Source organism: Passer domesticus, chromosome 4, assembly GCF_036417665.1.
Source record: "Passer domesticus isolate bPasDom1 chromosome 4, bPasDom1.hap1, whole genome shotgun sequence".
Classification (NCBI taxonomy): Eukaryota; Metazoa; Chordata; class Aves; order Passeriformes; family Passeridae; genus Passer; species Passer domesticus.
This window is the reverse complement of record NC_087477.1, coordinates 27407801-27421050: the sequence shown is the minus strand read 5'-3', so window position 1 is coordinate 27421050 and position 13250 is coordinate 27407801. Positions and strand designations below refer to the sequence as shown.

General features: G+C 41.4%; 1 protein-coding gene across 11 annotated transcripts in view; it reads left to right on the top strand.

The window, feature by feature from the left end:
• The window catches only part of MMAA (metabolism of cobalamin associated A), a 43701-nt gene that overhangs the window by 13107 nt on the left and 17344 nt on the right, over positions 1-13250 (top strand). For 6 of the 11 annotated variants that reach the window (XR_010360816.1, XR_010360817.1, XR_010360819.1 and 3 more), the window contains exons 1-6: positions 2168-2673; positions 2745-3220; positions 4256-4378; positions 5443-5613; positions 5915-6000; positions 6342-6491. Coding sequence is in view for 5 of the 11 variants with exons in the window: in XM_064416731.1 (XP_064272801.1) it covers positions 2615-2673; positions 2745-3220; positions 4256-4378; positions 5443-5613; positions 5915-6000; positions 6342-6491; positions 7784-8071 (1353 nt within the window). In the remaining 6 variants the exon portion in view is untranslated. The other 5 variants (XM_064416732.1, XM_064416733.1, XM_064416734.1 and 2 more) reach the window with 3 other exon arrangements.

The window sequence follows — 13250 nt, the reverse complement described above, 5'->3', positions numbered from 1 at the left end:
AATTTTCTTAAATCTTGGATAAATTTGCAGACTGTGATGGAATAACTATGGGGTGTGTATTTTTATTCTTCTGCCACCCTTGGGTAAAAGAAGCAAAGAGAACACGGAGTATGAGTTAATTTCGAAATTAAAAATCCTCAAGGCCACTAACATACTCCCCCACCCCAAATCTGAAAGATAATTTTTAAGAAAAAGGAGAAACAGAGCCTGATGCAGAAAGCTACTGAATTACCCTCCTGAATAGCTCAGCAACAATGTTAAGTAAATTAATGATGAATGGATAAAGAATACTGAAGGCAAGAGAAATCTGTATGTTGGAGATTAGAAAGCACAAATGCAGTGAGTCTGACCAAAATTTATTTGGTTTTGTGGAATAACAACCAAAAAGCCCCCTCTTTGGTTGCATACATTGAAAAGCCATAGGAGAAATGCAAGAACACTGTATAGTATGGCAGAATGTAGATTAAGAAGACTCTAGATATGATCCAACCTCTAAGTGAGTATTTTGCCTATTTTGGATGAGGTTACAGTAAAAGAAAATCAGAGGTGGTAGAAGTGCACATAGTTCTAGCAGACATATATAATGTCTGATATATGAAAGACTATTGAAAAGGGTTTATATAATTGACAAGGGAGTAGGAAGTCTTCCTCTCATATCTGGCATTTGGAGACTGTAGCCCCTGACTGGTAAAAGCAAACTTATTGAATAACAGAGTTGGGGGGAAGAGGGAACAAAAAAGAGGATGACTTCAGTAATTTGGAGTTCCAGACCTCACCAGTGTGCAAAGTCTTGAAAACAGTTCTTGCAGGAAGATGACTCTACAGCACATTCATGCCTGTTTGTGGCCATATCAGATTGGCAGTACAGCTGAGGGGCTGTATAAAAGAGCAGCAGTTTTGTTCTGAACTGCTGAGTGCACACTTTAATCTCACTCCTATTATTCCAGTCCACAAAGTTATCATAGAGAACTGAACACTCCCCTCTCCTCTTCAGCATTGATGAAATGTGCAGTTTTTCATGCCTGTTCATCAAGGTCACTGACAAAAGCATTCAATTTGGGAGAACACAAAGGAGCATAAACTGAAGGATCAATTAAGTAGAATGGGTTTTTTGTTGTTTCTGCTGTTATTAAAATAGTAGTGGGGATGTGCTACCCAGGTATAAGTACAGCACTTGAAACAGAGAGCCTTAGAAAGCTCATTAATGAAGAGATTATAGTGATCCAGGCTAACTCTGGTGAATGAAGACCTGGTTAAACAGGAAGACCTCACAAGGCTATTTTGAAATGGAACTTCTCTTTTTGCCATTGTTTCATCCCATGCTGATAAACACACAAAATTGCATATTTTCTTAGCCCTGAAGTGTTCAGTTATCTGTGTATCATCGTCTTCTGGACCGGAATAACAGCAGTGAGATTAAATTGTGCATTCAGCAGTTCAGAATAAAACTTTTGCTATATAATAGTCTGTCACTTTCACTGCCCCTGTGATGACACTGTGAAAAAGTCATTGCAGGACAGTGCAAGAACAGCTCAGCTAGTGCATTCTGTGTGCTTGCATTCATTAGAAACAGATCTGTGTACTTCAACTAGAAGACGGGCAGAAAAAAGGATGTGAGATGACTGGAGAAAAAATAATAGTTAAAAAAAAAAAAAACAAAAGGAAGGAAAACAAACCCTGCCTCACGATAAACCAACGTTCCACGACAGGAAACTAAATTTAAAGGGGAGGTTTAATAAGGCTGAAAATAAACGTGATTTAATAAGCACATGTGGGGATTTAAGCTTTTTTTCTCCCTTCCTGGTGTATGAAACGAAGGAGGAGGACTAGTAAATGGCCATGCACGGATTCAGAGTGGATACCTCTAAATCGGGAGGGAAAAGATTATTTAAAACATCGATCACTGTAAGGCCAGGGCAGGCAGACTGTGACTCCACGGCCATGGAAGTTTGTGTACTCAGGGAATGGCCAGACCCGAGCCCTGAGGCCCTGACCCCTCGCTCTGGGAGGCCGGGCAATGGCGGGAGCGCTCCCTGCCCTTCGCCACCCTCCTTTCCCGGCCGCGTTCACGCCTTTCCCGGCCCTTCCCTGGCGGGGCAGCGGGTTCCGGCTCAGCCTGAGGGCGTCACTTCCCGGGGCGGAGCGGGGCGGCTCCGGTAGGTGCCGGGAATGGCTGGGAATGGCGGGCAGCGGCCGGGAGTGGCGGCTTTTCCCGGGCCCTCGCCCCCTCAGCGGCCGCCCCGGGCAGCGGGAGCGGGGCTGGGAGCGCCCGGGCGCCTCGGGGAGGCTTCGGCTCCTCCTGTTTATTGCTGAATGTTCTTGTGTCCGAGCTCTCCTCCACCCCACCTTTTTTTCCTCTTTCTGATGGATATAAGTGCCAAAATGCCCTCATCCCGAATAACTTAAAAACAGCCCTAAAAATAGCCCGTCAAACTAGAAAATACCGCCGTTTCCATAAGCATAAGAATTGATTGCTCCTGGATCTGTAGTGTGCTCTCAGAGGCTTATTTAAAAGTGCTTTTTTGATATTTTTATTTATAAAGTATGATAATAAAGAGATGCTGTGCTTTTCATTCTGTAGCATGTTTTGTGTATTGTTTAACGGGAAAAGAGGATGGTCATTTTTTTATTGAAGGCAGTGGGTACAGATAAAATCAAAGCTGATGATCACAGGTGTGCATAAATTTAATTTGAGTCCTCACAAGTGCTTTGAGGAAAGTAAAAATGTTTTTCCTTCTCTTTAGGGCGTCTGCAAACAGAAGTGATCTGGCAGCTCTGGTATTTTTAGCTCCAAACAAGATGAAGATCCCCTCTTTGCTGCTGAGATTCCCTCGTTGTTATTTCTCCAGAAGAACTTACTTCATGAACTTTCGCTTTGCTTCCCGAGCAGGTTTCCTGGGCGTCGAGTCTCTTGGGCCAGCGCACGGCTGCCATACAAAATGGATTTGTTCATCAAATGCTTGGAGGAGGGAGCTGTGCCAGCAAGCAGCCCCTGAGCAGCAAGCAGAGGGACTTTCTGACCGGGAGCAGAGACTTGTAGACAGACTTTACCAGGGGCTAATCCAGGGCCACAGAGCCTGCTTAGCCGAAGCCATTACACTCATAGAATCAACTCAGAGTAGGAAGAAGAAAGTAGCCCAGGTGCTCCTTCAGAAGGTATTATCCTACCACAGGGAACAAGAAAAGTTAAATCAAGGAAAGCCACTTGCCTTTAGAGTGGGTTAGTCCTTTTATGTCTTGTCTAGTAGTTGCTTACATGTAATTACTCTCCTCACCTTTTGTTATCACTGTTGTTTTTGGTCTGTAGTCTTGGATTGTTATTTTTTTTGTAGTTTATAACCAATCTCGATTACTTCTGTTGTCCGGTGGAATTATGGCTTGAGATGAAAAATGCTTTTGAAAATGCTTTAGAAATGATCATTGCTTCTTGGGAGTGTGTTATTCAGGGTCAGCTGTGTAACCATTATAAGGTGAAACATTAGTTAGTTTGCAGATTGATGCAGATGTTACCTACACTTGGGGGAAAGATGTTGTGAAGCACACCTGGTCTTTTCCCAAAGGTGTTTTCTGGAACACTTCCTGAATCCCTTTTTTTAGTCTTCATAAGGAAGAACATGCACCTTACTGTTTTATGGCCCTCTGTTAAGCAGCCTGATTTTCAGCTGAAGGAGACTTGAACCTGCTTCTCCTGGAACCTGTAAAATATTTTTTCCCTTACAAAGAGAAGGACTGCTAACATGTGTCATGCCCAGCTGTCATCTCTCCTGTCTGTTCAAAGGTAGTAAGAACAAGAACTGGGGCATGGGAGTGAGAAAAGTTTGGTGCTAATCTTAGTTTGTGAGCTTTGACATGCAAATAAATGGCCTCATTTTTTGGAAAGAGCAGCTCTTTAAGGTACAGGCTTGCTTTTTCTTTTGGAGTGTTTCTTTCGTAGTAAATCTGAAAAATGCAGTTCTAATGTATAGCATTTTGAAAGTTCTGAAGGATAAGTCATACAGTTTAAGTAATTTTATTTGGGGGGGAAGAAACAGACGTGAATAAACTCAGTGTTTTGTTGGTGTCAATAGAATGAGGGGTGGTGAAGTGCTGCTGTGTTGCCAAGCTCCTATTTTGTTTTGGCATAGCTTTTATTTGCCTGTGTTGTGATACTGTGTTCAAGTATGAGTTGTTAACAACTAGATGTTGATGATATTCATGAGATGTATTATTTATCTGATTAACAAAATGATTTTTTCTTCCTAATGTGATTATTTAGGGTTGTCTGGTCCTCCTGGTGCTGGAAAGTCGACCTTCATAGAATGCTTTGGGAAGATGCTTACGGAAAGAAACCACAAAGTGTCTGTGCTGGCTGTAGACCCTTCCTCTAGTACAAGTGGTGGTGAGTGTGAATTAAAGTTTGAGTCAAGTTTCTAATACCTTGTCAACTACTGAGGTATCTCTTTGGGCCAAGTGGAAGAAAATTTGGTGCCCATAACAGTAAAATATAAAACAAATCAAGTTTTCATATTTTTTCCTATGCGATACAAAATTGGAAAATATGTATCAGTGTTGTAATTCTTTCAGATTTCCTCTTTTTCAGTGTTCAAATGTTGCCTTACAATTTATTTTTCTAAATTTGAATTTTTTTTGAAGTTGTGCAGGATTACTGATGACAGGCTGTGATCTGTAACTCTCCAGTAAAAAATTGTAGGGAAATTACAAGCTGAGCGTGCCTGATTCTTGGTATCTCTGATACAAATAATACAGTCTTGATTTTGATCTTTCCATAAGGGGCAGCTCATTAATTTTTCCAGCTTCTGTGCTGTTAGAGATGTGTAACTGTTTATAAAGAAATAACAAGAGCATTGCATTGACATAGAGCTAAGATGGACTGTGTTCTTTGATGCATGCCTTCAGGATGCATCAGTGGAGGAGCAAAATGTGACAGCAAGACTGCAACAGTTGGATGAATTGAGCATCTCCCATCTTTTGGAGTGTGTGTAGATCTCACTGAATCTGATTTGCAGTTTGTTTGAGTAGAAGGAAGGCAGGGACACATGTCAGCTCCTTTCAAACAAAACATCCTGCATCAAGGCATGCCAGAATCATAATGCAGAGATTTGTCCCTTTGGACAGGAGCAGACAAGAATCAGCTGCATGGCCTGATGTGTGTAGGCTTCAAAAAGCCATTCAGGAATTGTAGAATTCCTTGTTACCTAGCACAGATTCTTCATATTTGGTAGCAGTAAGGTCTGCCTGACAGGCCTTTCCAGCTTCTGAGAAGTAGAAGAACCAGAGAGTAGCTTCCTAGTCCTCAGGAAGTCTTGAGCAGCAGTGACTAAGATATTCTTATCTGACTGACTTTGTACAAGAGACCTGTCTTTCCTCTCTCATTTATTGGTGGGGAGTGGGGAGCAGGGGGAGTTTGGCTGTGTTGCACTTCTGAAATAATTTAACATTAAGGTTCCCTGCTGGGTGATAAAACACGGATGACTGAGTTGTCGAGAGACATGAATGCATACATCAGACCATCTCCAACCAGTGGGACACTGGGAGGTGTCACAAGGACCACAAATGAGGCCATTCTGCTCTGTGAAGGAGGAGGCTACGATGTTGTTCTTGTGGAAACAGTAGGTATGTGCTTTGCGTTTGCTTTGATTGTCCTGTTGTGATATGAAAATAAGCTGTGCTAATAATTGCATACCTCTGCCTTGACTTTGCCCATGTTTGCATACATGGTCACTGCTTGAACACAAATGCTCATTCTGTCTTGTTTTCTAGTCCTGTATCTTTTACTAAACTCTTCTTTTTTCTGTTGTCTTTGTTTTGTTGGTGGGATTTGTTCATGGGGCAGTGCTGGGATCTGTCACAATTACTGTCATTAATGAGACTGAAAGTTTGTAGTAAATGGTAAATTCTGAATTTAATTTTTTAGGTGTGGGCCAGTCAGAATTTGCTGTGGCTGATATGGTTGATATGTTTATATTACTGCTACCACCTGCGGGTGGGGATGAATTACAGGTATTTTTCAGTTTCTCTTATTGGGACTAGAAAGAGAAACTTAAATTCAGCATGTAGTATCTGTGCAGAAAGTCCATATCAATAGTGTTTTGTCCATTATACTGTTAAGTATTTTCAGTGTCATTCACTTACTGCCCAGTTAAGCTCCCTTTCTGATTTTAAAAGTATTAGGATGTAAGCTTTTGATACTCTGTGGTTTAACTTTGACATGTTTACTCGTTACATATATTTTGGGGGAAAGAAAACTAGAAACTACCAAAGCATTTTGACCTGCTTTTTGTGATGAATCAGCGTGTCACAGCCCCTCTGGGTACTCCTGATTGCTGTCCCTGTTGGTTTAGGGCATCAAGCGGGGCATCATTGAGATGGCAGACCTGGTTGCTATCAATAAGGCTGATGGTGACTTAGTTGTGCCCGCCCGGAGGATCCAGGCTGAGTACATCAGTGCCATGAAGCTGCTTCGCAGGCGGTCAAAGGTTTGGAGGCCAAAGGTTTGTGGGCTTCCCTGTGTTTTCTGGGGCTCTTTGGGTCTGGTTTGGTTTTGTTTGGGTTTTGGTGATGTGTTTAGGGGTATTTTTGTATTTTTCCCTCCCAGAAAACGTGCTGAATGAGTGAAGGTTGGTATATTCTCATCTAGCTGTTCTAGTCTCCCTGGGCTCTTTTTAAAAATTGCAGTTGGTTGTTTAGTGTCAGTGTGCTGGTGAGGTGATTGCTGCTCTCTGTGCCTCACCTCTGATCTCAAGGTGTGCCACATGAAACGCTGCAAAGCCAGTCCTTCTCCCCAGGATTTCTGCCTGGAGCTGCAATCTCTGCACTAGCAGAGGCATTACTGACATCAGGAGTGGTGCAGCCTTTACTTGCTTTTTGCAAACTCTGCATATCTAAAAATTTCCCTTAATCTACTTCTCCCTCTGTTATAACTCTGAAGCCTGTGATTATCTTTGTTCTTTCACTAGTTCACGTGTTTCCTTTATTGCTTTATTTTTTTTTAGTTTCTCACATAATAAAAATAGCTAGATAATTGGAATTGTCATCCTGTGAGTCTTCAGTTTTAATGCTGTGTTTTATCTACTAAAAGTTTTTTTGTGGATTTTTAAGGAGAAGATTCAGTACTAGTTTTTAATATGTGTATATAGAATAAGCACACACACACTCTCACTTCCTTTATAAGTAAACCATTTGTAAAGGAGGTTTGTTCTGCCCTGGTGTTGAAATTGACCCATTAAGCTGAGTTTAAATCAGCTGGGCTACCTGAGGATTAGCCTTTCTTTTCCAAGTGTGGAAAAGGGGAGAAGCTTTTTTAAAAAAACTACCCAGGCTGTTCAATTTGAAAGACTGTGCTAGATTTCTGAAATATTATTGGCAAAATTAATTCCTGGTCTGGAAAGCAAAGGGAAAAAAAACCACCAAAAACCAAAAACCCTGGCATATTTTAAGTGCAGAAGAGGAGCAACCAGAATATGCACTTAACTCTACATTTAAGTGAAAGAGCAATAATGTGCCTCTTAGCTGAAGGACTTACTAAAAATGATCCTCATAACAAGGAGCTGGACAAATATCCCAAATAGTATGGATCTCAGAGTCCACTTCTAGTTAGCTGAATCCCAGAGTTTTGGGGAGGCTGCGGCAGAAGGCACAGAAATGTTTGGAGCCTCATGAAATGAGTACGGAAGGAAGCTTCGCTCACACATTTCTTAATTTCCATGCAATCTCTCTGATTCAGTAGTGGAAGCCTCCAGGCCAGCAGCTAACTTGGCTTTGGCAATTCCTCTGACTCCACCAGGTCATGCGCATCTCCGCCAAAACCGGGGAGGGCGTCTCGGATATGTGGGACAAAATGACCGAGTTCCGCGACCTCGCGCTCACCAGCGGCGAGCTGCTTGCCAAGCGGCGGAAACAGCAGAAGGTGTGGATGTGGAACCTCATCCAGGAAAACATGCTGCAGCATTTCCGCAGTCACCTGGCAGTCAAGGATAAGATCCCACTTCTGGAGGAAAAAGTTCTTCAAGGGGTCTTGTCTCCCGGGCTGGCAGCAGACCTGCTGCTGAAGGCATTCAAGGATGGTCTCTAAGCATTGTTTTCTACTCTGTTCTTGATGGGTGCTTTATGTAAACGTGAACATTAAATACACTTTTTCTATGTGTGGATTCAGATGTTTTGCTGCAGCAGAAATGAATGGAAAACGTATCCAGTACTCAGCAAAAGAATTCTGTTGGATTCTGTATATGCAGTGATCATGACAGATCTAAACACTTACTAAGAGGTTACTACACACTACTGGAATAAAATAAATTTCCGAATCTTCTATTTCTGCATGCCTTAGATCTGTTGATAAAACCTGGATGCCCATGTAAAATGATTTGGTCTGGGGAGGGCAGGAGAGTGAGGTTTGTGGTGGTGCAGGGTTTGATTCTGGTTGTGGGGTCATCTCAGAGCAGTTGACACTGCAGCTTTCCATTCTAATATAGCAGCAGCTGTTGCCAGAATGGATTGCATTTTCTTTCCTCACCGTGAGTGACAGCAAGAACATTGCACTGCCTGACAGCACCAGACCACAGCCTTAGTTTTAAATAAATTGTATGCATATAAATAGGACATAGTGGTGTTTGGTCCCTCTTTGGAAGCTGTAGTTAGTTATTACGCACTGTACAGTAGGAGAAGGGAATTTTAACCATCTGGTTTCAAAATAGATGTTTTATTAAAAAGCAAAATGTAGTTAGACTTTCTTTTCATGAAGACATCAGATTGGACAAATGTTACCCATGATATTTTAATAGCAAATGTCTTTATACTAGAATAATTTGTCTCTAAAAATAGTGTTTTGTGGTTTTCTGAGCTGACTTACGTTTTTTGGATTCAAACAAAATGGTCAGTCGTGTTTGGTATTTTTTCTTTATCTCTTGCAGAAGACAGGACTGCTTCCAACCAAAAGCACTTTTATTTTTGATTTTCCCTTGAGAAGAATCTGGAGGAAACATTTTCCTGATCTATGATCTAGAAAGCAGAGCTCATCTGGTACCCACTAAATGTGAAGGATAAAGTGGAAAACCACTGATTTTTGGAGACCTGACCGTAAAACAGGAGAATTTGTGAGCCTGTTGGTACTTAGATAGATTAATTTTTAAGGAATATATTGGAAGTGATAATTTTCAGTTTTGATTTTCTGGACATGTATGTAAAAGGTATGGTGACTTTAGCTCAATTTCACCTGTTTGGATTCTGGCAACCCAATTCCAGTATAGCAGTGAATTGGGTTACTTAAATCCTCTTTTTACCTTCATGGTGTTTGTTCAGGGTTTTTTCCTCTCAAAATACTTTTTCCTCTTCATTCCCCTTTTCCCAGTTGTTATATCGTGATCCCAACTTTTGCCTGCTGGGCACAGTTTGCAGTGAAACACTAAGGCAGGGCATTGGGGTGTTTTGGGGGCCATACAGCTGAGGCATTTCCTTGGTAAGAAAGTTTGCACAGGGGTAGCTGGTGTTAGTGGTTTCCACCACCTAAATAGTCAGAATTTCTGAGCTCTGACCACTTACTCACTCCTGTTTCCTAATCTCTGCTGTGGGGTTGCTGCAGTCAGTTCCAAAGAGGCAGCTGAAGGAATGTGTGGAGTGGCAGAAGCACAGTGACTTTGTCATGACCATGCTGAATTGTGAGAGAAATGCAGTGCTTACAGTTTCTTTTTTATTTAAACACCTCTATTGAATATGACAGAGTGCCCCAAACCAAGAGCAATGTCTTGTGTCCTTTGAGTCCTTTCAGCTTTAAGTACTGACTGTATTTCGTGGTACCTTGTAGAAGAAATGGCAGTCAGGTGGGGAACAAATTAATGAGAGCAGCAGCATTTTAACCGGTGAGTTCTCAATTTTTTGATAGTCCCTTTGTTTAAGGTGGCAGTTTTTGAGGTCACCTCATTTGTGTTTATCTGCTAGATCAGACCCTTATTATGGCCATTGCTGCTTCTGTCAGGACTGCTGTTTTCCTTGTCTGTTATACATGAGCTGCCAAGCAAGTAAAACAGAACCTGTAGCTTTGTTTAAATGACACCAGCTCAGGCAGAGTATGTTTTACAGCTTCTTCAGTATTTGTTTTCTGGATGCAGATCTACTGATCCACTCAAGCCGTGGGCTATCATTATTTTCTCATTTTGTTGCTTCTTTTATAATATTGTTAATTTATAAATGAACTCTTAGCAGAAGTACAATGGCTTAAGCAGGTTCTTCAAACTGCATTTTCCTTTTAAAGTAGAGCATTAAATGAAAATATTATTTAAAATCTGATTTGCCTTCTTTATGTGTTCAGTTATGCCTCATGCTTCAGTAGATGGAGAAATATCCTTGTATTGAAAGGAGTCTTTGGAAATGAAGCAGTAAATGAGGGTCCCTGTTTTGTTTTTCAGTGATTCCCCTGCCAAACTGAAAAGCTGTCCTGTGCAAACTATGAACTGAGCCTTTCATGTAGTAATGAAATAGTTTGGTTTACAGCCTGTCAGATTTTGCTGTGATGTGTTTTGGAGTCAGCTGCTGCTCAGTTAATTGTGCAGTTTTGTTCATGTTCTCGTGGGCTGGGCAGATGCATTGTCTTCAGAAGGTCTGCAGAGCTTCAGCTGGTCAGCTACAACTCCATAAACAATCCACTGTGTCCCAAGATAGGGAAGAATGTTCCCAGCTCATAATTTTTAGCTTTGTGGGATTAACTTGGCTAAAATGCATTAAAATATTGTTATTCAAGTAAACAGGCTTCTGAAAAAAAGATAGTAAACAAATCTGTTGAGTAGGATGTTGACATATTCTTAGTTTCTGGAGTTGTCAGGCTGCTCTCATGTTAACACTTAAACCCACAGCTACTGCAGAATAGTATGGGAAAATAATACAACTTCATGAGAAGTCAATAGCAAGAGGAGGTTTGTAGCTGGAGGTATGACAAACTGTTAGACAAATGAGTAAGGGAGGTCAGGAATAAACTGTTTAGGATACACAAAGTAATTTTCTACGAAGTCTTGCAGTTGTCTGTAAGTGTGAAACTTTTCCCCAGGTCCCTGTGTAATAGATGTTGCTGGTGTTTCACAGCTGGCAGAAACAAGTGTGGTGAGATCAAGTGATTTACCCAGGACTCTGGAACAGGTCAGAGAGTGTAAGGGTTACAGTTCAATAGTCTTTACTCTGAGCCCCACATATATTTACAGCCACGTTACTTAAGGTTGAAAAAATGCTCTTAGCAAGTTCATGCTCTTAGTGTGACTTATTCCTTTCATATCTAATCTCTCTGTTTTCAGTGACAGGACCCAGTGACCCCTTCCTGACTACTGTTCTGTTGTAATGTCCTGCTTTAAGTAATAAAAAACTTTGATATCTAATCTGCCCTCACCTTCTGTGAATGCATTACTTCCTGTTGTGCATGCTGCTTCAGCCTTTATGTTCTCCTCACATATATTGCTTATTTGTGAAATCTGCAGTGTGTTGGCTGTTTGAGATTTTGGGGCATGGGAGTTGAGTAAAGCTAAAGAATGCAAAGGAACTTTTTTTTAAACTGTACACAGTTCACTTTCTACAGTTTTCTTTTGTATTGTGGCAAGATTCAATTACTGACTTGCTCTGTACTGGTACAAACATCCTTTTTCCCCCTTTATTTTCCTTTTTCAGAGTACTCTGTTGCTCCCCCTTGGATGCACAGTCAATAAGTAACATGCTCTATGAGTTAAAATGAGAACAACATTCTCTGTTTTTGCAGAGTTTAGTGCTTCTGTAACTATTCCTGCTGGACTGTTCTAAAACATTTATAATTTGATGAAATATTGAACAAAAGTTGGTAAAGAATGTATTTAAGGAAACATTAATGTGTTCCCCTGAAGAGCTGGACAGTCATCAGTGCACAGACTGACTAGCAACAGGATTCCTCTTCCAAAAACCAGTTCAGCTACTCCATGGTCATATTCCTTGCAGTTTATTTAAAAGTAACCCACACCCCTCATAATGGAACGTTACCAGCATTTCTAAATTGATAGTAAAAATTTCAAAATTAAAAACTCAGAAGCAATTAGAGTCCATACTTAGAATGGAAGGATGACAGATATGCTCTGTTCCCTCCTGTCATACTAAGGTATGGTTCAGCTGCTGAACGAGGAAGGAAAAGAGGGGCTGGCATTCATGACAGTGTATGAGAAGGTACATTATGGAGCAGCAAGAGGAATGCATATTTTTCTCTACATTTCCTCCCATGGGAGCATAAGAATTATCTTGGATAATTCACTGTGAAGCCACAGAAACTGATGTGACTGACAGCGTTTGCTGTGTGAGGCTTACACAAATTATAAATTCAACTCCTGTCCCTATCTTTTGGATTTGTGTGTGCATGGGACCAAGTGATGTTTGTCCTTTGGCACTAGGTGGGTTTGTTTGTAACTGTGCTCGAAGTGGGGAATAGTTAGAAGTTCTTGTAGTTTGAGTAAAAGATTGTTGACTTGTAACAACTTAAAAGCTTCACCTTTCAGAATGCTTGATAAGATTGCTGTATTCTTCCTTAAAATACTGTGGCAAAGTGAGTTCCTGCTCTGCCACTATGTCTTCATTTCCTCTTACATCTCTTCCACTGGTAGAGTAGCCTATAAATCTTTAGTTATGCACCTTTTAACATGACTCAAATATTCATGACGTTAATCAGGGGCTGACAACACTTCTGCTTTGTTTCTTCAATTGAAAGTGACCACTACCACCTAAAGATTGCAAACTCTGAGAAGCCAAAGGCTATTACAGCTTCAGAGGGCTGGGCTGACCTGCCCTGCTCAGGCTGCAATGGCTGGGGATGCCGCTGTGTGTCTAATGAGAAGTTGCTGCACGAGCTGTGTGGCTGGGAGCAGTGCACACTCACACTGCCAAAGGTTTTCTCCCGGCCCTGAATCTGTGATCCTGTTTGTAGTTCTCTAATTGCAACCAGCAGAAGACAAGGGTGATGTTGGTTTTTATGACTTGTTGCTTAGCAGCGTTGATCAACAAAAGTACAACCTTTTCTTTTGCTGTGACCTCGGTGAACCTGGGCTTGGACGGAGCTCACCAGCGGGGAACAAGGGTTTCTGAAGCCGTGTGAAACTCCTGTGCTCTGCCTTGTTAGCAGTGTCTGAGGGAAAGCATCTCTTCTTGACCTCTTGGTTACCTTTGCCCTTTACTCCTCTTTCTCTCTCTCATCAAATCTTAGAAGAAAGCAGGCACCGTCCTAGGAAGATTTGGAGGATTGGAAATACAGGGACAAGTCAACT